Source organism: Macaca nemestrina, chromosome 2, assembly GCF_043159975.1.
Source record: "Macaca nemestrina isolate mMacNem1 chromosome 2, mMacNem.hap1, whole genome shotgun sequence".
NCBI classification, from domain to species: Eukaryota; Metazoa; Chordata; class Mammalia; order Primates; family Cercopithecidae; genus Macaca; species Macaca nemestrina.
This window is the reverse complement of record NC_092126.1, coordinates 161,417,356-161,443,856: the sequence shown is the minus strand read 5'-3', so window position 1 is coordinate 161,443,856 and position 26,501 is coordinate 161,417,356. Positions and strand designations below refer to the sequence as shown.

Here is a 26,501-nt window from a genome sequence, read left to right as displayed (position 1 = left end):
CACGCCCCGCACTGGCGCATGCCGGTCCACAGCGTCGCGCACGCCCCACCCCCGGCGCCGCCTGCGTCCTTCCCTCTCCAGCACTGGGTGACATTGAGCTCACTAGCGCCGCCGTCCCCGGCGAGGTTCTGCGCTGGTCGGCGGAGTAGTAGGTGGCCATGGGGACCCTCCGCGGTCTGCTCCTGGCAGCGGGTGAGACGCCGGTCGGGCTATGGGAGGTAGGGCAGCTGGCCCGGCCGCTGCGGGTGGGCGAATCCTGAAGCCTTCCTAGGCCCCAGAGTGGCTCCATTCCATGACGCACTTTCTCGGTTGCTCGGAATCCTGCCTCCTTAGTGTCAGTGTGGGAGAGAACTAGGTGAGCAGCTACTGATAGACATTGGAGACTGCCCGTGAGTTACCCTCATCTCCATCCACTCAGCTCCCACCAATTTAACTGCCCACGTGCCTACCCTTCTCCCCACCCCAGTCCTCAGACTCCCCTGAGCTCAGTCTGTGAAACACCTACTATCCCTAGACTTCCCTTTTACCCATTCATTCAGCTTTCCACCCTAACCACCCCTATCTGTTGCTCTACTTGAGTCTTCCCTCTTCCCTGCCCCTTCCTCTCTGGAGTTTATCCCAGAAAACCTCCAGTCTGAAGTTTCCCCACTCATTAAATGTCTGATTAGGCCAAGGATTTAGGTCTTACAGATTAATAATAATTATTTTCTTAAAATGGAGGATACAATGCTTTTAAACACTTATACAATTAATTGATTCGAATTTCTTGGAGGAAAGTGTGTAATTGAAGGATCTGCAGTTTGTTTTGGTGGTAGACATTTGTGTGATGACTGTTTTGGACTTAGGTAATGAAAACTCTTGGGAGGACCAGCAGAGCCTTGGCATAGTAGGGGTTGAGAAATCAGAGGGCTTGCATTTTGCCTCTTTTCTAGGTACCAGAGATCTTTTGTTCAATGGCGCTACATTATTAAAAAGTTGTTAATTCAATTTTTAAAGGAAAAATAGCCCCAAACTTGGCTATTCAAATAATATAAATGTATATTGTAAATGTAAATGAAATAATGCAAAAAAAAAAGTGAATGTTGCATAGTTTCACAAGTTTGGTATATAACCCTCCCCACCCCAAGGTTATCCTTTACACAGCTTATCTGATGTTCCAGTGGAGAATGGACTGGAAAACATGTCTCAAACTAAGGAGTATTATTATATTTGCTTCCTTTAAAAGCGAACACTTTCTCCACTAAAATCCTCAGTACTATGATTGATTTTATTGATTTTGTCAGTTTTGTTGAACTAATTCACCTAAAATATCTTCTGTACATCATATTAACCATTATAAAGCTTTTCAACAAGGCAAGTGAAAGGATCGTTGCTCTGTAAAAAAGTTAAAATGGACTGCAGGAAAAGAACTTTGACATCTTGCAACTAATACTGAGTGTATTGTAAGTAGTTCACCTTCTTGCTTTGATAGTATATTTATGCATCTTGAAAATTCCAAAGCCTCTCTGCAAACTTCTGATATGTGAAAACTTCACTATTGACCACTTAACCAAAGCAGAATTCCTTGAGTGGTTTAAGAACAAGTTATTTTACTTCAGATATAAAATGTTTAATAGCACACTAAGGATGATATATGAGCAGCTCTCTCCATATGATCTTCCACGAATATCTGATGCTTTGTGAGCAACTCCAGAACAACCTACTGCCTTTCACCCACTTCCTAGCTAAACACTTTCATATACATTATTTTGTTGGATGGATTTCTCATAGCAGCCCTCTCAGGTGAGTCTTACTCCTCCCACACTTTATAAGTGAAGAAACATAGGTTAGAGATGACTTGTCCAGGATCACTTTGCCAGCAAATGTTAGAGCCAGGATAGGAGTCGGTACCCTCTAATTCTGGAATTTTTGTGCTTTTTGCTGTTGTTCAAACTGTTCATTCAGGGGCTGTGCGTGTATGAATTTGTCATGACTAATTGGGTCTCAATCTGAAATGAAAGAGTCATGAAATGCAGATTTAGTTCTGAAATGCAAGTACATCTTCATGTGCAAATGGCTTTTCAAGAAAGAAGACTGATTTAATAAGCAGCCTTAGCCAAAGGAATGATAGATCAAATAGAAATGTAGGCCCAGTGTGGTGGCTCACGCCTGCCATCCCAGCACTTTGGGAGGCTGATACCGGAGGATTGCTTGAGACCAGGAGTTTGAGACCAACCTGGCTAACTTAGCAAGAGCCTGTCTCTCCGAAAAGCTTTTACAAATCAGCTGGGCATGGTGGCTCAAACCCGTGGTCTCAGCTACTCAGGAAGCTGAGGCAAGAAGATCACTTGAGCCCAGAAGTTTGAGGCTGCATTGGGCTATAATACAGTCATGCTACCACACTCCAGTCTGGACAACAGAGTGAGACCCTGTCTCTGGGGGAAAAAAAAAAAAAGCATAATCTAGGCGTCCCTTATTTATCCAGAATATTTGGAATAAGATTCTCTACATAAGTGAAATTTCAGATGATCAAAACTTAACCTTATAAATGACGGACCTTTACTTTTGTTTCTGTTGGCAATCTTTGGTATACTCCCTTAGCAAACAATATAGCAAACATAATATAGGCTTTTATGAGCTCGAATTTGTTATTTTGTAGATGTAGTTGTAGATACAGATCAGGGTTGTTAAGTTGTGGTACTGGACACTTCCATGTTTGAGAGGTCCTGTGAACTTCTCAAATTTTTATGATTGTGTACCATTTTTGAGAGAGAGGGTCCATAACTTGTATCTGCTACTCAGAGCAGTTCATGCTCTTTAAGTTAAAAAGCACTGATACAGATGATTAGGAACTAAATGGCCATTTACCCACACTATGCTGGGTTTCATGAGGGTAAACACTAGATCTGTTTTGTTTTTACTCAGTCCTTACCACTTATTGGTGTTCAGCTCATAGTAGACAGGCAATGCATATTTTTTGGACGAAGGACGCTAGGACATATCTTGGAACATGCTGCAAATATAAGGTGAGTTTTCACACCTCTTTTCTCCTGAAAGAATAAAATAGATATAACTTTTAGGATATTGTATCTTTCTACAGAATGATTATTAGTTCAAAGGAATAGAATGACCTTACAAGAATGTTTCTTCTTGAAAGAAAGTTTTGCTGCCCTAAACTCTGTTGACTGGTCAGATTTGAAAATGAATTTATTATCGTCATTATTGTTACCAATGTAATGGACTATGGGCTGCCTTCCTTTTAGTTTAACTGACATTTCAGAGCATTAGAGTAGAGAGATATCTTAGAATTCAGGTAATCTAGTCCTCTAATTTTTACAGATGAGGAAACTTAAGGGCCAAGAAGGGAATCGGCTTGCTAAGGATCACACAGGTACAGACCTGGGACATAGCCAATATCCCCTGGCTCCCATTCTGATTTTATTTCTATCACATTCTGCTACCTTATTGTTCTGTTTGTTCTTGCTAACCAACCTTAAATGAGAACATACCCATTTTAACTACCCCCACCTTTGGCTTTGCTCATTGCTCCTCTCCAGGTCTTACCAAGTATTTATTGAGTACACAATGAATGCCTTGTATGTATATTGTGAAGGCTCTAAAATGAATGGACTGCACCACTCCTATGGCTGATTTATTGCAGTGAACAAACAAACATATAATACACCAGAAAAACCTATACAAAACAGTATATATATAAAGCTTTAGATTACAGACCAGATTATAAGTGCTGCTGTGGTGTCCTGGAGCCACTGACTTTGTGCAAGTCTCTTCCCAATTTCATATTCGGTGATGTTACATTAGTAGCTTAAGATCTGCTATGGTAAGGGTTATTGGCAAACACTACAAATCAGGACTTGTCTCCACTGGCCCCCTCCAGTATACCATCGGCTTCAAGAATTCTGAGATTCTTGAAGGCTCCATTGAAACAAAGGGGTTTGAGAGTGATGTGAGCACATGTAGGGGCGGTAATGAGTCTGAAAAAGGCTAGGAGAGGAAAGATTACCTTGGATTTTGATCAGGAGGTAATAGGAGATAAAGTGTGGTGTTTGGAGAAGTTTGAACCAAATGAATTTGAACCAAAAAAACCTTTTAGCAGGAGAAGTAATACAAGAAACATTTCTGGAAAATTAACACAGTAACTACATACTAGTTAAACTGCTGCTACCTATGAAGATGTTACAGTAACTGATGTGTGAGGTGATGATGGAAATAACAAAGGAATATATTCAGGAAGTGTCTTGAAGAAAGGATGAGTTTGGAGATACTGAGTAAGGAAGGACTTAAAGACAAGTTTTTTAATGTTGAGGACTACGGAAGTATTGCCTCATTGTCAGAAATAAGAAAGTTGGAAAAATAACCAGAAATGCCATCAAAGATTTGTGTTAGTTTGGCAGAGAAGATAGCACATTATTGAGTAGGTTTAGGTGGCATTGAGTTATAGGTGGTGAGAGGTTGAAGACCTGAGGGCAAAGGAAGAGTAAAGTTATGGAGATAAAGATATGGGAGCAATTAGTCTGGAGTGGATTTTTAAAACAGAATGGATGAGTCCTTTTAGCACAGAATAGAAACAAGGACTAAGCCTTGGAGGTGTGACATAGGAACTGGGAAAGAAGACGTTAAAGAAGATAGGTCATAGAGGTTGGAGATGAAGTGAGAGAATATGGTGGTACAATGTAAGAAGGCATTGAATCCTTGTAGAAGGATGAGATCAGTAGAGTCATATGGCCACAAAAATGGCAAGAATAGAGTCAGAAGGGCTAATGATGAGAATCTAAAAAAGTGTATTGGTATGACTAGAAAGAGGTTACTAATGTTGGTAGAGTAATTTTATTAAAATGATTGGAGAAGGAAACATTGTAGCAAAATAAAGTGTGGGTGGTGAAGTGAAGTAGTGGATACATGCCATTTATTCAATCATTTGAGCTATGAAAAAGAGAAATTAGAATTTTATTAATAGGACCTGGCCGGGCGCGGTGGCTCAAGCCTGTAATCCCAGCACTTTGGGAGGCCGAGATGGGCGGATCATGAGGTCAGGAGATGGAGACCATCCTGGCTAACACGGTGAAACCCCGTCTGTACTAAAAAAAATACAAAAAACTAGCCGAGTGAGGTGGCGGGCGCCTGTAGTCCCAGCTGCTCGGGAGGCTGAGGCAGGAGAATGGCGTGAACCCAGGAGGCGGAGCTTGCAGTGAGCCGAGATCACGCCACTGCACTCCAGCCTGGGCGATAGAGCGAGACTCCGTCTCAAAAAAAAAAAACAAAAAAAAAACAGGACCTGTTGAGAACAAGTGAATGCTTTGTCCAACATAGTGGACCTTCAGTGTTATTGTAGGGTAATAAGACAGAATTTTCACTAACTACTAGTAGAAGTTACTGGAGAAGTAGTCAGCCTTTCTGGAAAGTAGGATAGATAGATAGATAGATAGATAGATAGATAGATAGATAGATAGATAGATAGACAGACAGACAGACAGACAGACAGACAGACAGACAGACAAGATAGAGATGTAGATGGAACCTTAAAGGGTTTCATACACTTTTACCCTTCACTTCCAGAATTTTGTTCTAAGAAAATAATTAGAAGTACCATCAAAGATGTATGTAGAGAACTGTTCATTGAAACATCACTTATAATAGTGAAAAATTGGAAACAAATCAAGTTGTAGGGAATTACTACATTCAGGTTATAGCTGTGTGTTGGGTGTTATACAGCTACTAAAATTATTAATATCTTGGAAAGTATTTGTGACATAGCAAGATACAGGATTATCTGATTATGAAAAATGTATATGTTGTATGTAAGTATAGGAAAGGTCTGAAAAGAAATATTAATGCACCAAGTTGTTATCCCTAAGTGGTGTTATTATGAGTGCTTTTATTTTTCTTCACATATTTTTTTAACCTGCAAATTTTCTTTAATGAGCAAGTGTTACTTTTATAATTTAAAGTTTATTTTACAAAAAGTTTTTTACATAATAACATGGTGTATAACAACTTGGTGGTACAAAGGTTTTTACATAGCGAGACCCCATCTCTACAAAACAGATTTTTTTAATTAGCCAGACATGGTGGCATCTGCCTGTGGTCCCAACTACTACAGAAGATGATACAGGAGGATCGCTTGGGCCCAGGAGTTCAAAGTTACAGTGAGCTATGATCGCTCCACTGCACTTTACCCTGGGTGACAAAGTGAGACCTTGTCTCTAAAAAAAAAAAAAAAAAAAAAAAAATTAGGTTTTTTAGTTTTGATTTTAAAAATGGGGGAAATAACATTTGGCAGGAAAAAGGCAGTGGAAAATAAGGATAAGTTTGGTACAACATCCCTCAGGAGAGGGATTACTTCTTAAGAATGAAGGAAGACTGGTATTTCTCCAAGCCTGCAGGGAAGGATGAGAAAACGGATATAGGGAGTCTGTTTCTGTCACAAAGCCCAGGTCAACAGCTAAGGCCTAGAGAGTTTCAGATAGCCACTCTGGGGAGTGGGTTGTAATATTGATCCTCTGATTCCCAGAGAGTTGTCATATCTCCAGTCACATCACCTATGGTTCTCTCCAAGAGGACCTTGAAAGATTCTGAGAAAGAAAAAGCATCCCTACCTTTCCTCACTGTCTATCATGGGGTTAGAAAGGATATTTATGGAAAGGAGGGGACTACCAGGAGAAAAGCTGGTATTTCAACCAGCCTCACCCTGGCTGACCACTATAGCCTCCAGCTAGCAATAATATTTCTGAGGCACTGATTTTCAAATTATGGGTCCCCCATAGCAGAAGTGTCACCATTACCTGGGCAATTGTTATAACTGCACATTCTCAGGTTCTGTCCATACTTACTGTATCAGTGGGGTACAGTAATCTGTTTCACGGGTCCCCCAGCTGATTTTGATAGATAAAAAAGTTTGAGAACCTTTACTCTTAAGATTAGCCATTTGCCACCCAGAGCCTTAGAGACAGCTGTGAGGCTTCATCTTAACTTCCTGCTAGGACCCTGGAGACACAGAACTTGTCAGCCAGGGACAAGCTGCAAGTCCAGCCAGAGGGTTAAAGGGCTGTTTTTCTTTTGGTTTGTATGTTTTTAATCGTGATCCACCAAAGGATGGAAAACGTCTGGCTTGGGCATCTGGTCAATATATTCTGTCTCTTTGAGAGAAAACGAAGGTCTTAGTAATGATATTAAAGCTTGTTTATACTGTCATGTTGTTATAATTGCAAAATAAAAACCAAGACCACATCAAATACTTCAGACATTTTTTAGTGATAACTTTTCTACATTTTAAATTTTATTTTATTTTATTTTTGAGAGAAGGTCTGGCTCTATCACCCAGGCTGGAGTGCAGTGGCATGATCTCAGCTCTCTGCAAGCTCCGCCTCCAGGGCTCAAGCCATCCTCCTGCCTCAGCCTCCTGAGTAGCTGGGACCACAGGCGCATGCCACTGTGCCCAGCTCATTTTTGTATTTTTTGTAGAGATAGGGTTTCACTATGTACTGGTAAAATTTTTAAAAATATTTTTTGAGCAAGACCTTGTCTTAAAAAAAATATTTTTTACATTAGTCTATTATTCTAATATCTATAATAAGATAATATTCGTATGTTTTAATCAGCATTTATACTGTAGGGAGGTAAAAGTTATTAGCATACAATATGAAGTTGTAGTAAGAAAAAGTTGGGAGATATAGTCTGATCTAGGTGAACCTCTCATGTCTCCAAGTTCCTACCCCCCATGGCTACCTCAGGTACCTCTGACATCAAATTCTACTTGTCTTCCCATTATTCATTCTGTTCTGGCCATACTGGCCTCCTCTTTATGGGCTCTAGAATCTTTTAGGGTCTTTGCATTTATAATTCTTTCTGTTTGGAATATTCTTCCACCAGATAGCTGCATAGCTAGCCCTTGCTTCCCTTCAAGAGTGACATTCTCACAGAGGACTTCCTAACTACCCTATATAAAATTTCATACACAGCCCATTCCAAACACATACTTCATGTCCCCATTGTTTATTTTTTTTCTCTCTGGCACTGAGTATCTAACATATATATATATATATATATATATATATATAAAACTTTTTCCCCAGTAGAATGCAAGTTCTGTTGGCACAGATTTTTATCTTTTTTGTATATTTCCTAAAACAATGCCTGGCACATAGGAAGTACTTTGTTGAATGAATATCTCCAGCATACATTGATGTCACTGATAGTAAGTATACTTGTTAGCATTTTTTGCTGTATTATTTCTCAAACTGAGCTAGCTGAGAGGCGGTTTGTCTTCTGTTCTCCTAAACTGCCTTTGTTCTAATTAGGAGAGATGGGGAGGGACAGCTGTCTTACAAAATAATTATTGATTCTTTTTCTGTTTAAAGAACAGAGTCCTCCTAGCTTGCTGCCAGTTAACCTTGTTCCTTTTGTAAGTGCCTGCCAAAGGAAGAATGGGACAGCATTGTGTGAGATGGGGCCTTGTAGGTCACATTAAACCAGTGGTTCTCTGGGGAGATGAAAAAGTCCTGGAGATGGATAGTAGTAATTAGTTGCACAGCAGTGTAAATGTACTTAACGCCACTGAATTGAACACTTAAAAATAATTAAAATAGTAAATTTTATGTTACGTATGTTTAACCACATCTTAGGGGAGAGAAACTCCTAGGTTCTCAAAGTATAGTCCAGAACCAGCAGTAGCAGCATCACCTAGGAACTTGTTAGAAATGCGAATTCACGGCCGGGCGCGGTGGCTCAAGCCTGTAATCCCAGCACTTTGGGAGGCCGAGACGGGTGGATCACGAGGTCAGGAGATCGAGACTATCCTGGCTAACACGGTGAAACCCCATCTCTACTAAAAAATACAAAAAACTAGCCGGGCGAGGTGGCGGGCGCCTGTAGTCCCAGCTACTTGGGAGGCTGAGGCAGGAGAATGGCGTGAACCCGGGAGGCGGAGCTCGCAGTGAGCTGAGATCCGGCCACTGCACTCCAGCCTGGGCGACAGAGCGAGACTCCGTCTCAAAAAAAAAAAAAAAAAAAGAAATGCGAATTCACAGCCTCCATTACAGAACTGTGGATGCAGAAACTGGAGGTAGGCAGCCTCATGATTTGTGTTTTAACAAGGCATTCCTCTGATTCACACTAAAACACTAAAGTTTGAGGATCACAAGATTTAATAATTGTGTCTTAATCCTCAGTGCTATTAAAAGCTGTTGAAGAGTTTCATAGACTTTTCCCATGGCCTCATAACTGCATAATTACCTTTATCAGAAATCCTAACTATATTTGGGTAAAATTGAAAAGTGTTCTAGAAGCATTTTATTGAAGTTAATGTTTTACATAATATTTTTTAAAAAATAAACTTAACACAGAGCCTGCTGTGTTTCAAGTGTCTTACCAGATGCTCCCATATTTGCTTTTCCATTTAACCCTCAAATCAGCTTTGGTACAAGAAACACTGCATTATCCACATTTTAAATGAGGAAACAAGCTAAAAGCAATTAATTTATCTCCTTTCCACTAGGTATTACAGATGTTGTGCTTACCAGACCCAGGCAAAGCGTTCTGGGATTTATAGCCCTGAAAAAGGAAATAAATGAGGCCTTTTATGAAAAAGACCATGTGGCAGGTAACCACAGTTAGAGATTCCAACTTCAGATGTGTCAAGAGTAAGGACCTCTGAAAATCCATTTTTACCTAAAAGCAATGATAACACTGCCGGAAGTTGGCAGAAGCAACTTTTCCAGAACTCTGGAAAATTACCAGGCATTTGTAACAATCTGAGGAGCATTTATCAAAAAAAAAAAAAAAAAAAAAGACTGAAATCGTGGTAGGACAGCAAGTCTTGTGGAGTTTTAACTTGCTTTATTCCTGTCTTCTCTCAGCTTCACAATAGCCTTGAAAACCAGCAGCCTCACAAGTCACAGTTGCTTTGAAAACCAGCAGTCTTGCAGGCACTGAAGAAGGTGGAATGGGTTTAGAGTTCTCCAAAACTTTCAGTTTGAGAATTGTTACTATTTGACTTGTCTGACAGTTCGCTGGAAACCCCATTCATAGGGCTTGTCTTTTTTCACCTGACTTGGAGTTTATTCACTGCAAACAGTGTTTTCCCTGGTGCATTTGTTGAAAATAATCAGCAGCACTTGTTTGACATAACATGGAGTGCATAACAGCTGTATGCCAAAAATGACATAAACCAGATGAAATGGACACACTTATAGAAAGACAAAAATTACCAAAACTAAGTCAAGAAAAAATAAAAAATCTGAAAAGTCCTATAACAGGAGATTGAACTAGTGATTTTAAAACTTCCTGCAAAGAAAAAGTCCAGGCCCAGATGGCTTCAATTGTGCATTCTACCAAACATTTAAAGAAAAAGATAGAATTAATCTTTCACAAACTCTTCCAAAATACAAAAGAGGAGGGATCACTTCCCAATACATTGGATGAGGCCACATTATCCTCATACCAAACCCCCCCACAAAAAAAAATCTCAAGAAAACTACAGACCCATATAGATCCCTTATGAATATTGTTGCAGAAATCCTCAAGAAAATACTGCAAAATGAATCCAGTGACATGAAAAATTATAGATTGTGATCAAGTGGGATTTATGCTAAAAATGTAAGGTTAGGACTCCTGACTCAACATCATTCACCATGTTAATAGAATGAAGGAAAAAAACACACAACCACATCAGTAAACACAGAGAAAGCATTTGACGAAATGCAACTTCTCTTCACTATAAACACTTAGAAACTATGAATAGAAAGGCACTTCCTCAACCTGATAAAGGGCATTAAATGAAAAACCTGCAACTAACATCTGACTTAATGGTGAAAGGCCGAATGCTTTTCTGCCATGACATGACAAGGATGTCCATTCTCAACATTTCTATTCAACACTGTACTGGAGGTTCTCGTTAGGGAATTTAGGTAGGAAAAACAGTAAGTGGCAAAAGAAGTAAAACTATATTCCCAGATAACATGATCATGTATATAGAAAATCCTAAGGAATACATACACACACAAAATCCTAAGGAATACATACACACACATACCCTATTAGACTAAATGTTGAACAGTTTTGCAGTATGCAAGATAAATGGGCAATAAATGATGCAAACATGAAGAAAATTCCAAATTTTATAATAGCATCAAAAAGAATAACGAAGTTTACAACGTACTCTGGAAATTGCAAAAACACTACTGAAAGAAATTAAAGAAGACCCAAATAAATGGAAAGACATCCCATGTTCATGGTTTGAGAGACTTAATATTTTTAAGATGAAAGTATTCCTCAAATTGATCTACAGATTGAACACAATCCCCAACAGAATCCCAGCTGGGGCCTTTGCAGAGATTGGCAAGCTTGTCCTCAAATTCATACAGAAATTTAAGGGACCCTGAGTAGGCAAACTAATCTTTAAAAAGAAAAGCCAAGTTGGATGACTCATACGTCCTGATTAAAAACTACAAAGCTGTAATAATCAAGACTGGTGCTGGCATAAGGACAGACATCTAGATCAGTGGAATAGAACTGATAGTCCAGAAATATACTCTCATATTTACGGTCAATTGATTTTCTATATTGCGCTAAAACAACTCAGGAAAAGAATAGTCTTTTAAACAAGTGGTGCTGGGAGAACTGGGCATTTACATGCCAAAATATGAATTTGGATCCTTTCCACATAAAGTATACTACTATAACTCAAAATGGATCACAGACGTAAATATTAGAGCTAAAACTCTGAAATTCTAGAATATAGGAGTAAATATTTGTGACCTTGTATATGGCACCAAAAGCTCAAGCAATAAAAGAAAAGGTGGATAAACTGGACCTCACCTAAATTAAATTTTTTTATACTTCAAAGGACATCATTAGGATAGTGAAAAGATACTCATGGAATGGGAGACTATATTTGTAAATTATATATCAGATAAGGAAGGAACTCTTACAACTCAAAAAGACATAACCCTACTTAAAAAAAATGGGCAGAGGAACTATATAGGTATTTCTCTGGAGAAGATATGCAAATGGCCAATTAGTACATGAAAAGATCCTCATTATTACTTTTAGATAAATGTAACTTAAGACTACAATGAGATACCACTTCATTCCTACTGGGACAGTTATAATCAAAAAGAACAACAAATGTGGATATGGATGTGAAGACATTGGAACCCTCCTATATGAAAATGTGAAATGTTACAGCCACTTGGAAAATGGTCTTGTAATTCCTTAAATGATTAAATGGAGAGTTGTATCACCCAGTTATTTCACCCCTTAGTATATACCCCACAAACGAAAATACATGTTCCTTAAAAACTTGTACACAAATGTTTATAACGACGTTATTCATAATAGCCAAAAAGTGGAAACCACCCAAATGTCCATTAATTGACTAATGTGTAAACAAACTCTGGTATAGTGGAATAAAATTAGTCAAAAAGGAATCAAGTACTGACAAATGCTACAGCATGGATGAACCTTGAAAATATAGGTAAAAGAAGACAGTCATAAAAGACCACATGTTGTATGATTCCATTTATATAAAATGTCCAGAATATGCAAATCCATAGAGACTGAAATCAAATTAGTGATTTTCTAGGGTTGGGGGAAGGAGGAAACAGGGAATGACTGCTAATGTATTCAGGATTTCTTTCTGGGGTGATGAATGTCTTCTGGAATTAGATAGTAGTGATCAATACACAACTTTGTGAATACATGAAAACCACTGAATTTCACACTTTAAAAGTGAGTTTTATGATAGGGAATTATGTATCAATAAAAGTATTATTTTTAAAATCTTGAACATATTTCGTGAGAAGTCAACAGTAGTATCTTTTAACTTGTTATGTTCAAAAGATATATATATATATTTTTAACAGCAAGGGGGAAAAGTGAGGAAATGATGCTTTTCACCATCATTGGGAAAACTGTCTCTGTAACCATGTTTTACTTCTACTGCCTCTCTTACCTCCCCTTACTGCTCCAGACGCTGAGGCTGCAAGACACCCAAATGGGAGTTTGGAACTTCCAAGGCACAATCTTTTTATCCACTAGCAAATTCGTTTTTAACCACAAAGGTCTGAGGGCACACTCTTACTACATTCAATACACGTCTTGGGCATTCAATTTCTATCATCTAGAGCATCATATAGTGGCAAGGCCCTAGTTAGATTTATCTCTGGTGCCTTTCCAGCTTTCATTTCTGTTCCACTCTTCCATATCCTAGAGACTCAGGGGCTCTTAGATGTCTTCTGATCTCAGGAGCTTATACCAGACCTGGCCCCATCTGCACCACAGTCCCAAGATCAGAATTACTCGCCTTTTCTCCCACCTGATCAAAACTATTTCTGGTTGTCTCTGCTTCTTATTTTAATTAATTAAAATTATTCATGCTAAAGCTGAAGGTAAGAATTCCTAATTAAAACTAATTTTTTAAATGTATTTATTTTATGAAGGTATTTCCTAGCTTTATTCACTGAAAAGGCAAAAACAGTGACAAACTGAAAAAAACGAGCCCCCCACTAAGGAGTCTCTAAAAACATTTCTTTAAAAGAACCAGAGCCCGTTGGGAGGAATGTGTGATTCCAACTCAGGGGCAGAAAACATTTAAAATCAGTCTAGAATATCTTGTCAGAAAGAAAGCTATCAATGACCACTAAGGATGTGTTGAAAGTACTCAACAGCCAGTTTAGAAGGGTTCCTAATAACTAAAGATGGGATTAAAAGGAACAACTGAAATAGTCTAGAGCACATCACATGTGTAAAAATGCAACATAAGGCAGTTGCAAGAAAACCAATTTGTTCATTTGAAAACTGGCAAAGGGCAATAATCCAGCATTTATTCCACATTTTCTGCTTGATTTATGCCTTAAGATAACCAAATAGTTAATGTGAAAGGGGAGAATACCACCATTTTGCAATCCCTAATGATATAAATGGATCTAGGTAATAATCACCATTGTCTGCTAAAAAAAAAAAAAAAAAAAAGAAATTAGATGAAAGGTTGATGGGGAACCTTATGAAAGGTGAATCAGACTGATAGCATCTACTGATCAATCTTAATATGAAAGACAAAATTGGCATATGCCTATTGATGTGGCATAATAAGACATACACAGTACCTGTCACCTATGACATTCTTGCTAAAAGATCTAATCTGAATCTTTCAGGCCTCAAAAATCTGTTTACAAGGAATAGAGGAGTTTGGAGAATATGTTGGATAACACCATGGGGGTGTGATAAGCAAAATCTAAAATTGAGGGACACTTTATAGGACTAATGACTGGTTTCTTTAACAAATAAATGATTTTTAAAAATGTAAGAGGAGAGACCTATAGATTTAAAGAAACTCAGGAAGCATTAGCCATATTCAGTTTGTGCACCTATTTTGAATAAGCCAACTGTTAAAAAAAAAAAAAAAGCCTATCAGAAATTTCATCTTAATAGGATTTGATCATAATATACTGATATTAAGGAACATTTTAAAATTATATTAATATTTCAGATATGATTTTGAAATACATACTGAAGTATTTATGGATGAACTAATATAATATTTGGGATTTGCTTTAAAACAATCCAGTAAGGGGTAGATAATAGGTAGAGTTTAGGGGAAACGATATTTTTAAAATTTTTTAAGTTCAGGGGTACATGTGCAGGTTTGTTACATAGGTAAACTCATGTCACAGAGGTTTGCTGTACAGTTTATTTTGTTACCCAGGTACTAAGCCTAGTACTCGTTTGTTATTTTTTCTGATCCTCTCCTCCCTACCACGCACAACCCTCAGGTAGGCCCCAGTGTTTGTTGTTCCCTTCTGTCTGTCCATGTGTTCTCATTATTTAGCTCACACTTATAAATGAGAACATGCAGTATTTGGTTTTCTGTTCCTGTGTTAGTTTGCTAAGGATAATGAATGACCTCCAGCTTCATCTGTGTTCCTGCAGAGGACATGCTCTCATTCTTTTTTTAAGGCTGTGTAGTATTCTGTGGTGTATATGTACCACATTTTCTTATTTTATTTATTTATTTATTGAGACAGTCTCACTCTTGCCCAGGTTGGAGTGCACTGTCATGATCTAGGCTCACTGCAACCTTCAACTCCCAGGTTCAAGTGAGCAATTCTCATGCCTCAGCCACCCAAGTAGCTGGGATTACAGGCATGCGCTACTGTGCCCAGCCTAAAGAAAAGACCACATTTTCTTTATCCAGTCTGCCATTGATGGACATTTAGGTTGATTCATGTCTTTACTGTTTTGAATAGTGCTGCAGTCAACAAACACATTCATGTGTCTTTATGATAGAACATTTATATTCCTTTGGAGATATACCCAGTAATAGCATTGCTGGGTCCAGTGGTAGTTCTGTTTTTAGGTCTTTGAGGAATCGCCCTACTTCTTTCCATAATGGTTGAACTAATTTATACTCCCATCAACAGCATATAAGTGTTCCTTTTTCTCTGAAACCTCTCCACAGCATCCCTTATTTTTTGACTTTTTAATAGTAGCCATTCTGGCCAGGCGCGGTGGCTCACGCCTGTAATCCCAGCACTTTGGGAGGCTGAGGTGGGAGGATCACCTGAAGTCAGGAGTTCAAGACCAGCCTGGCCAACATGGTAAAACCCCGTCTCTACTAAAAATACAGAAATTAGCTGGGCATGGTGGAAGGTGTCTGTAATCCCAGCTACTCGGGAGGCTGAAGCAGGAGAATTGTTTGAACCTGGGAGGTGGAGGTTGCAGTGAGCTGAGACCACACCATTGCACTCCAACCTGGGCAACAAGAGCAAAACTCCATTTAAAAAAAAAAAAAAATAGCAAAGGCTTGGAGCCAATCCAAATGCCCATCAGTGATAGAGTGGATAAAGAAAATGTGGCACATATACACCATGGAATACTATGCAGCCATAAAAAAGGATGAGTTCATGTCCTTTGCAGGGACATGGATGAAGCTGGAAACCATCATTCTCAGCAACCTAACACAGGAACAGAAAACCAAACACCATGTGTTCTCACTCATAGGTGGGAGCTGAACAATGAGAACACATGGACACAGGGAGGGGAACATCACACACCAGGGCCTGTCGGGGGTAGGGGATTAGGGGAGGGATAGCATTGAGAGAAATAGCTAATGTAGATGACGAGTTGGTGGGCGCAGCAAACCACTATGGCATGTGTATACCTATGTAACAAACCTGCACGTTCAGGACATGTATCCCAGAACTTACTAAATAAATAAAGACTGAGAATGGCCAGGCACGGTGGCTTACGCCTGTAATCCCAGTACTTTGGGAGGCTGAGGTGGCCGGATCACCTGAGGTCAGGAGTTTGCGACTAGCCTGACCAACATGGAGAAATCCCACCTCTACTAAAAATACGAAAAAATTAGCCGGGCATGGTGGCGGGTGCCTGTAATCCCAGCTACTTGGGAGGCTGAGGCAGGAGAATCGCTTGAACCTGGGAGACAGAGGTTGCGGTGAGCCAAGATTGTGCCACTAGACTCCAGCCTGGACAACAAGAGGGAAACTCCATCTCAAAAAAAAAAAAGCAAGACTGAGAATATAGTTACTATATAGAGATGTTCATTTGGGGAGAAATTCAACAGAGTCTTGAATATTCTCATGATGTGCAGAGATTATTTTAAATCATAAATACATCTTATATCTTAAATATGTTTTGCTTTCTGTATATACTTGATATTTCTATGAAAATGTTTTATCCTAATATTTGCCAACAAGAGTCTTATATTTGTGTGACCTTTTGAAAGTTGAGTAATAACTGTAATGCTACTTTGCTTATTTTTCATAAAAGTGATTTTGTTTAATATATCTGAAAATGCATTTTTCATTTATTTTTTCTTATTCTTCTTATATGTATACATCAAGTGTGGCATTTGAGAATCTGTTGATAAAATTTACAAAAGTAGAATTACAATTTTATGTTCATGATGAAAGAGTGACTTAATAATATTCACCTGATTGTATCTCTTATTTTGTGTGCTTTTGTTAAACATATGCCGATTTATTTTACCAACATTATTATATAGACAGAGAACTCCTTTTCTTTCAGGTTAGTTCATGCGATCCTGGTTCATGGAACATAAAGTGAGATTTTATGGGTGACAGGGAGAGAGATCAGGCTTGACTTGAGGGCACATGGGAAAAGAAGGGGGCTATCCTTTCACAAAGATTTAAATATCTCGTAAGAACTGTTTGCCAGTGCAATTATGAATATGTGTGTTTGTGCCTAATTTTTATTTTTTAAAAGCTCAGGTGATTATAATTTTATCTGTAAAATGTTGAAAGTGTAGTCTGATTAAAATAGTATATATCTAAAAATTAAATAAATAATAGGCATTGTGGCTGGTTGAGATGGCATTGCATTGTGATTTTGATTTGCATTTCTCTAGTGATCGGTGATGTTACTTTTTATTCCATATGCCTGTTGGCTGCATGTGTATCTTCTTTTGAAAAGTGTTTGCTCATGTCCTTTGCCCACTTTTTAATGGGCTCGTGTTTTTTTTCCTGTAAATTTGTTTAAGTTTCTCATAGAGCTGGATATTAGACCTTTGTCAGAGGCATAGTTTGCAAAAATTTTATCTCATTCTGTAAGTTGTCTGTTTACTCTGTTGATAGTTTCTTTTGCTCTGCAGAATCTGTTTAGTTTCTGCACAGTAAAAGTTAAATGTATTAGATCCCATTTGTCCATTTTTGCTTTTGCTGCAGTTGCTTTTGGCATCTTCATCATGAAATCTTGGCCCATTCCTATGTCCAGAATGGTATTGCCTAGGTTGTCTTCCAGGGTTTTTATAGAGGTTAAATGATACTTATTAGCCATATAGCAATCATTGTTGAAAATGGGTGATGAGTATATAGGGGTTCGTAATACTACTCTCTATCTGTGCTTTGAGTTTAAATTTTTTAAATAAACTACATATATTCTTATATACGTAGTTTTAAAGTTATATTTAGTTCAAAACTACATCTAAAATTGATTTCTAATTAGGGACTTGTGGCTTACAAGGAGCAAGGCTTTCTAGAGTTACTTCTTGCTGACCACTGCAGCCCCCTAACCAGTTTATCAGCATAGTATTGGCAACTTGGTGACCTAGTTTATCACTTTTGGGAGGTTACTAATCTTCACCTAAACAGCCCTGATGCCATAATACATAATATTGCCACCAGAGCCATTGTTATGATAAGACACATGTGAGAAGTACTTATTTAAAATTTACAGCTGGTAACATGTTGTAAATTCCTAATTTCCTAATCAATAAAACATTTATATTTTAAAAGAGCATCAAGCATAGTATTTTAAATATAGTATGTGTGTCTTACATATAGTAAATTCATTTCCTAAATGAACTAATTTTTATAAATGAAACGTAACTTGCAGGTATTTCTTATTTCGAGAAAACATCACATTTTCTTTCTTTGAAACATTTTTCTCTCTTTTTTAGGAAGCTGTTTTAGGTTATGTGAAAGAGATGTTTCCTCATCTCTAAGGCTTACCAGAAGCTCTGATTTGAAGATAATAAATGGATTTTGCATAAAACCACAGGAAAGTCCCAGAGCTCCATCCCGTAAGTTTTTATTTTTTCTATTTATGGAGTAGATAGCTCCCAAGGAGTAGGAAAACTTGGAATCAAAAGAACCCAAAAGAGAGAGGTTCCCATATCATACCCTCCCATGTAGAGAGAACACATTGTGTTTACATTGTGCATGTGCACATGACCAATATGAGCACAGTATGGGAGGCCTGAGGGAGGTCCATGTTCCTACATCATACAACATGGGAGGCCTGAGGGAGGCCCATGTTCCTACATCATACCTCCCATGTTTTACTCATATGCAGGCTCATGTCCTACATCACACTTCTCATGTTTTACTCACACGTAGGCCCATGTTCCTACAGCAGACCTCCCGTGTTGTACTCCTACTGGTCATGGGCACATGCACAGTGGTTTCTTCATTTTCACCATTTGTCATTTTCATCTTGCCTCTACGGTTGGACTGGAGCTTTCTCTTTTCTTTTTTTTTTTTTTTTTTTGAGACGGAGTCTCGCTCTGCCACCCAGGCTGGAGTGCAGTGGTCGGATCTCGGCTCACTGCAAGCTCTGCCTCCCGGGTTTACGCCATTCTCCTGCCTCAGCCTCCCGAGTAGCTGGGACTACAGGCGCCCGCCACCTCGCCCAGCTAGTTTTTTTTTTTTTTGTATTTTTTAGTAGAGACGGGGTTTCACCGTGTTAGCCAGGATGGTCTCGATCTCCTGACCTCGTGATCCGCCTGTCTCGGCCTCCCAAAGTGCTGGGATTACAGGCTTGAGCCACCGTGCCCAGCCCAGACTGGAGCTTTCTCTAGGAGAATGGATGCACCAAAGTAAATAGTAGTCCAGAAATTATGTTTTAAAGAACTCCAAAGATGAACCAAATTAAGATACTATGTGTTAGGTAAAATATAAGTAGGACCTTCTCCTTATTACCCTTACTGGCTCTCCCTTTGCACTGATTTTTATCTCTAGTCCCGACTTATTAATGAAATGACTCAGATGGCATGTATTCCCTTCAGACTCAACAAATCTTTTAAGTAGTATTCATGCTCTTTGTTTCTTCAGCTGGGTCTTTTCCTGTCTTCTTTTAGTTACAATACTGCTCTTGTCTTAGTAATCCAAGTTTGATGTTCTCGTGACTCCTTCCTCTTTGTCTTAAGCAGTCTCCACATGCTTTCAGTCATCCTCAGACTGACTTCATCTCTCTTCCCACTGCTGCAACTCTGGTTCAGACTATATCCCCTCACCCTTGTATTACAGTCTCCCATTTAGACTTTTTGCCCACTCTACCCTGTCCCCCTTTTCTCTCTCCATCCATTGTACAGATAGTAAGCCTTCCTAAAACATTAGTTTCTTCCGTGTTTCACAATGTACAGTAGTTCCCAATCAACTCTAAACCCCTTAGCCTGACATTCAAGCTCTGGTAAAATCTGATTGTACCTTACAAACTTTTTCTTAATCTACTGAAGTCAGACAAGCTCCTCACTGTTCCCTCCTTGTTCATCCTTACTTCATATTTTTGTTCTTGATGTTCTTTCAGTTTTCAGTGGATGAGGCTTATATTGGGAAATAATGCTTTTATTTTACCTCATGGGATTTTATAATCTTATTTGGAAAATGAAGCATCCTAAGAAATTCCATTCAAATAAAGCTCTAATTAACTTGAAGTTTCTCAGTGTTTCTGTTTAGTGACTAGTTAAAAAGCACTAATACCATTTTTCTGTTATTAAATTTGAGAGTTATAATCTCAAACACGTAAGATTTCTTGTTTGGTTTTTCTCATAGGCACTTACAGCCACAGAGTGCCTTTACACAAACCTACGGATTGGCAGAAAAAGATGCTGATATGGTCAGGTCGCTTCAAAAAGGAAGATGAAATCCCAGAGACTGTCTCGTGAGTGCTGAATTTAGTATTACAAGCAGCTTTCATTTCTCACTAACGTAAGGGAAAAACAATGCCTCTGAGTTCCAACTGTTTAAAACTTTTCAACCAAATTTGTAAACAGTTTTCACTTTTCCAAATGTTTTATCTTTGGTAAATACTTGGAATATAAACAATGCTAGAAAACCTGTCTCTTATCATTGGTATGTTACATAGTGACTAGTGAAGAACTGTCAGGTACTCTGAAGTCAATTGATTATTTGATTTCATCCCCCGGCTACAGAAGTGTGACTTTTTTAAAGTTTGTTTTTAATCTAGGTATATAAATTAAGTACCACTGACAATGACTATATTCCCCCAAATCCATTTAAGTACTCAACCTTAGACATAAAAGTATTTAATTGCAACACTCTGGAATTCAGGAAAGAGTGCTTCCTGTCACCAACTTCCTTAAACCTAAGGGAAGGGATCTTGGCGGGGATCTTGGAACTTTTTCAGAGTTTGTAGATAATGAGTGCAGTTTCCTCCAACCCAGTTTCTCAACTCCGTACTATTGCTATTTGGGGCTTGATGATGCTTTGTGGCGGGGGGGGTGTCCTATTTGTTGGAAGATGTTTGGCAGCATCCCTGGCTTCTGCCCTCTCAATGCCCATAGCATTGCCTTAGCACTGACAACCAGAAATGTCTCCAGACACTGCCAAATGTCCAAGGGGCACCAGGGGGGTGGGAATCTCCCCTGGTTGAGAACCAGTGCCCTAACCTCATGTTAAAGACCCTGACTGGCTGGCACCTTGGCTAAAAAGAGATTCTGAGAAATAGATGTCATCTCCTGTGAGGCATCATCCTATTCAGGGACAGGGACTTTGGACAAAGCTCCTGGAAGTTCCCTGTCAGCAAGAAACTATTCCTGGATCTTCTGGTCTCTGGTTTCAAGTCATGACTGAAAAAGATCTGAGCTCATTCAGGACTTCTTTCCCAGGGAAATATGTAGTATTTATTTTCTGTTTACAACAACTTTAATAGAGCTTTTCTGCTTCCGCCAGTCAAATTGATAGCACATTACTTTAACTAGAATTATTTCAGCAGGAAAGCCCTGGTTTTTCTTAGCTCAAGTCATGTATTCTTCTGGGTAATAAGAGAATACTGGAAATAACCATGACATCAGGTTCTTGCCTATGCCTTCATTCTTCCTATACCAACAGAAAATAAGCTGGTATTCACCCATGGCCGTAAGAGATGCTGTATAGGCTTTGTTGTAGAACACCTTCCTCAGTCTGCCTAATAGTTGGTTCCAAGATCCCCTCAGGCCCAAAATACTGCCTCATGAATCACTCTGGAAGGGTCTTTTCTGGGCCTAGGCAGCCATTTATCCTTGTACTGGTAGTTCTGAACAGGCACTGCTTAACTTGCCCATTCCTGTTACTCCGTGTGGGATGGATTATTTTTCATGAGGATCATGGCACTTCAAATCCCATAAAATACCATCAACATGGGAAGTCAGTTTGTGGTTAGTGGACTCTCAGGTGCTCCTAACTGACCAATTTGACGGTCCTTAGCAGTTGTATCGAGTCCCTGCCAGCCTGCAGGCCCAGCTTAAATGCCTGGAGAACCCCATCCACATGCTGCTTCACAGGTACCAGCTCCTACATCACATTGTACATGCATTCATCTTCCTCCTTCCACCTGCAACATCCCAGATCCTTTGCCTCCTTCCAAGCATTTTTAAAGTAATCCTCTCCCCAATTTTAAAAGTAATATATGTTAAATATCTCAGGGGAAAGAAAGCACTTCAATCCCATCATCTAGAGATAATCACTTCCTATTTACACATCTACTGAGAAGGCCAGAAGTTAATCTTGGGCCCCATAAGGGCTCCACATCCCCTGCCTTGAGGTTCTGCCAGACACCGAGGTAACAGAATCGTGACCACCAGGTGTGGCAATGCATGCCTATAGCCCTGGCTGCTCAGGAGGCTGAGGGAGGAGGATCGCTTGAGTCTAAGATTGTGAGTCCAGCCTGGGCAACATGGTGAGACCCCATCTCTTTAAATAAAGTAAATTAAAAATAGAACCATGTTGCAAAATCACCAAGGTAGATTGGCCTTCTCTTTAGAATCTTCTATGTTAAGCCTCTTAGGTTTCACACAAGAATGATGAACCAACCATCAACTTTTTTTTAAGGCACATGAGTTTGTATTCAGTGGATAGGTTAGAAAAGCTGCACTTTGGCACTTGCCAAAGACCACAATATCAAGTTCACTGTCACTCAATTTTAGCAAAACATTAGTTTAAAAACGTAAATATTAAGGAGCATTGCTTAAAGGACCTTCCTACTATTTTAGATATTCTCAAATCTATTCCAGGTTCAAGACAGAGAGAAAAAAGCTGGGTATATGGAACACATTGGTTAACTTTCTCCAATGTTTGATCTTTCTGAATTGTGCTTTGTGTTGAAACATATGAAGCTTATTGTAGTATCTGTTGTCAAGATGTTTTCAGATGATGACTAGATCACATAATATCTTCTTAAGAACCTCAGGGAGAAATGGCTACCTGTTTCACTTTTAGCATTTATAGGCTGGTTGGAAACCTGAGAGCTGAAATTGGGGTCCACCATAGCAAGTATAGATTAATATGCCTTGCCCATGTTTTTTTTTTTTTTTTTGGCTTTGTTCGTGAGTTCACTTTTTATTCTTACTTTTGTACTTAATTAAGTGTGTGCTATCTTGTATTTTATATATAAATGAGTTATTAAAAATGCCTCACCCTCCCCAAAGTCCTATGAGATCTCTAGGCCCTTTTTAAAGAGATCTCTAGGTCTCCCTATATATATTTATAGACACTACTATACTTTGAATTTATACACAGCTTTTTATCCTGCACAACTTCTGAAAGGGAAAAGTTAATAACTTTCTCTCATGATCTCATTGTATTACTAGGTTGGAGATGCTTGATGCTGCAAAGAACAAGATGCGCGTGAAGATCTGCTATCTCATGATTGTCCTGACAGTGATAGGATGCATCGCCATGATTAGCGACGGCAAGAAGGTGAGAAGGGGTTTTTCTCTATCCAGTGTGTATGTTCTCCACCAAAAACCTAGAATAAATAAGGGATTGACCCTTGTATTTACCCTCTGAGAAGAGGAGGCTACTTTCTACATTACATGAGAAAAGATAAGCAAAAAAATAAGGCATATTGGGAACCAGCCTGGAATGTCATCCTTGGGGATAAATAGCAAATCCTAACTTTGGCGTAGTGAAGGAGGACTAAATTCATTTTGTGTAACGTAAATTTAAAAAGTGTTTCTGATGACAGATGTCATAATGTAAATTAAGAAATATGACACTGGCATATTTAATAACCCATTCCATATTTCCAGAGTGCTCTTGGTACCCAAGTGTATTTACCCTCACCATAACTGCCTTCATCATGGTGAGCTTTCCTAGCAGGGTTCTTTATTTGAAGCTCAGCCAGACAGGGCCATATGTCTAAGGACCATAGCTCCTAAGCGCAGTACATAGGAATGCAAGTCCGGAAATCTTTAGCACAGATTATGATAATAGCTATCACTAATTGAACACTCACTGCATTCCAGGTACTTTTCTAGCTGATACCTCGTCTGAACCTCACAAAAACACTGTAAGATAAGTATTATTAGGACCTCATTTGTAGATGAGGAAAACTATAGCTTAGAAAGCCTTAGTAACTTGCCCAAGGCCACACATGTCCCTAATGATGAGCCACAATGTGAACCTAGACCCAATTCAGGTAATAGGAAAATTGCTCCCATTTATTGAGTGCTTATTATGTAACAGGCACTGTTAAGCTCACTTAATCACCCCCATAACCCTAACAGGTAAATAGTTTTCCCAAACTCACATAGCTAACAAGTGGCAAGATAAAAATTTAGACCCAGGTTTGCAGGATACCAAACCTCATACTATACTATCTTGCTATTAAGCTATAGTTATTTTTATATTCAGCAGCTTTGGTCAAATTCTTCTTTTAATACCATGTATGATTCTGTATATCACAGCTTCCATGTGGAAAGAGATGTCTTACAACTACTTTAAGATACTAAAAATGTTCTACACACTCACTCTTAACTGACTTTCTTATCCTCAGTAATTCCAGAGTAAAAGGAAATGTACTTTTGGCTGTCTTCAGTCTTGTAGTTAAATGGAAATACTGACCATTTTAGGCTGACCTCATGGGAGTACAAAGGGGCAGATGTGCTGAGCTGGGCGAAGTTCTCTTGAAAACTCTGTTCTACCCCACTTCATTTTTTCTTGTCTCCCTCTTTGACCTCTCATGCGTAGTTCTCAGGTTAAAACCAGCAGAAATATATGGACAGGACTGTAAACTTCTAGGATCTGAGAAATTTGCATTGCTTTTGTATATTCGATTTTACTAGCTGAGTTTAAATACTCCAGAAGCAAATTATTCACCTGGAATCACTTCTAGCATCATCCAGGGCTATATGCTGTGTACTTCAGAGAGTTCTACTCCTGTTCTTTACCATGAAATTGTAACATTTTAGTTTTATGGAATTTCCATTTCCATAAATGCTACTGGAATGGAGAACTTTTTAACTTAATGTGATTTGGAAGAGAAAAATTAGCCATTGTATATTTTGCTCTCACCATCAACTTTCCTTTCTCCTCCCCCTCCATATACCCAATTCTTTTACATATGAAATTACACAAATAGGAGGAAATATCAGCTTAGGGTACTAGTTTCACTTATTTGGTATAAAAGTTTTGAAACTGGCCTGTATGTAAGCTTCATAGGAATCTGACCATTTACATGGAGGGAAACGAGGGAAGAGGACGGTTGCCTCTCCCACTCAAAGGATGGAATTGTAGTACAGATACTCGTGGAAATCATCAATGGTAGTATTTTGGTAAAGTCTGGAATCTCCAAAGCTGAATGTTTTTGGTAAAAGAGAAGTAAGGAACTAGAAGGGTCTGAGTATGCAGATAAGTTGGGGAAGGAGAAAAGATAGCAACAAAGAAAAGTGAAAGAAGAAAAATGGGATAGAAATGGCAATGAGAAGGTATTTAGTATAAAAGAGAAGTGGGGTGGAATGAGGAGAAAGTATAAGAGAAAAGGAGAGGATAAAGATTGAAAGAAGGGGGCCAGAAGGGAAGAAAAAGGAGAGGTGTGGCACTTCTTACTTATGCTTGAATGGATGAGCTGCTGTTCTCGGAAGCGTACGAGGAAGTTGAAGCACATGGAGGAGACTGCCACGCCCAGTGTCCAGACAGCAGAGGACTCCATGCCTCTACTGCCCTGTTAACCTGCTGTCGTCAATGCAAGGTAAAGATACCCTCCCCTGACCAGCATACAAATCACCTGTTCAAATCTCTTTTGCTTTAGGCTGCCCAAAGAAACCAGACTTTAACAAGCTTGAACTTAGAAAAGAAAGCTCGTCTGAGAGAGGAAGCAGCTATGAACGCCAAAACAGAATAGCAGAGGTATCTGTGTTGGCTGGATTTTGAAAATCCAGGAATTATGTTGCAATGAGCCTGTATTAAAAAGGATGTGGTATGAGGATCCATTTCATAAAGCATGGTTTGCCCAAACCTGTACCATTTCCGTATTTCTGCTGTAGAAGTAGAAATAAATTTTCTTAAATGATGACTGTCTGTGTTTTATTGTTTTGATCCAAGTAAAGTGTAGCCTGTCAGCCTTTTGGACAAAAATGAAACAATTTATTTCAACTTGAATACCAACTCTTTAGAGAAGCAGGTACCATATCTTACTTCTCTTCCCATTACCAAAGTAACCTCTCCACAGGCGAACTCATTTTGTAGAGATAAGGAAGGCCAGTTGAGTATATGGCCCAGGTGCAGCTTGGAGGGCCAGCCTTCTCAAATGCCTTGGCGTATTTGGTGGGGAGGCTGCTCCCTAATAGAGCAAGCCCTGAGAAGCAGCCAGACCACATTCTATAATCTTTGAACATGCTGCCAATTGGAGGCTTTTAGGAGAACAGTTTTTTAAACATCCTGACAAGGTCCAGCCAGGAATTTCTAAGGACTTAGAAATCCCAGCATCATGGAGTTGCTTGGGGTCAACACAAGTCACCCTCTTAGCTT

General features: G+C 39.0%; 2 protein-coding genes across 6 annotated transcripts in view; one reads left to right on the top strand and one right to left on the bottom strand.

The window, feature by feature from the left end:
• The window catches only part of MIX23 (mitochondrial matrix import factor 23), a 60,128-nt gene that overhangs the window by 24,961 nt on the left and 8,666 nt on the right, over positions 1 to 26,501 (bottom strand). Inside the window, exon 2 of one of the 2 annotated variants that reach the window (XR_011620317.1) lies at positions 2,912 to 3,029. The gene's annotated coding sequence lies outside the window, so the exon portion shown is untranslated. Of the gene's footprint in view, positions 1 to 2,911; positions 3,083 to 26,501 lie in introns of those variants that run through there. The other variant, XR_011620318.1, reaches the window with a different exon arrangement.
• On the top strand, positions 4 to 26,043 carry LOC105470288 (family with sequence similarity 162 member A). 4 transcript variants are annotated; one of them, XM_024789277.2, is made up of 6 exons: positions 4 to 192; positions 3,319 to 3,370; positions 18,434 to 18,556; positions 20,307 to 20,415; positions 23,342 to 23,450; positions 25,783 to 26,043. In XM_024789277.2, the coding sequence occupies exons 1-6, from the start codon at positions 19 to 21 to the stop codon at positions 25,873 to 25,875; spliced, it is 660 nt and encodes a 219-aa protein (XP_024645045.2). In that variant the 5' UTR covers positions 4 to 18; the 3' UTR covers positions 25,876 to 26,043. The 4 variants fall into 4 exon arrangements, with proteins under 4 accessions (XP_024645045.2, XP_011720421.1, XP_011720423.1 ...); XM_024789276.2 differs by lacking the exon at positions 4 to 192 and adding an exon at positions 2,931 to 3,005; XM_011722119.2 differs by lacking the exon at positions 3,319 to 3,370 and having other exon boundaries at positions 37 to 192.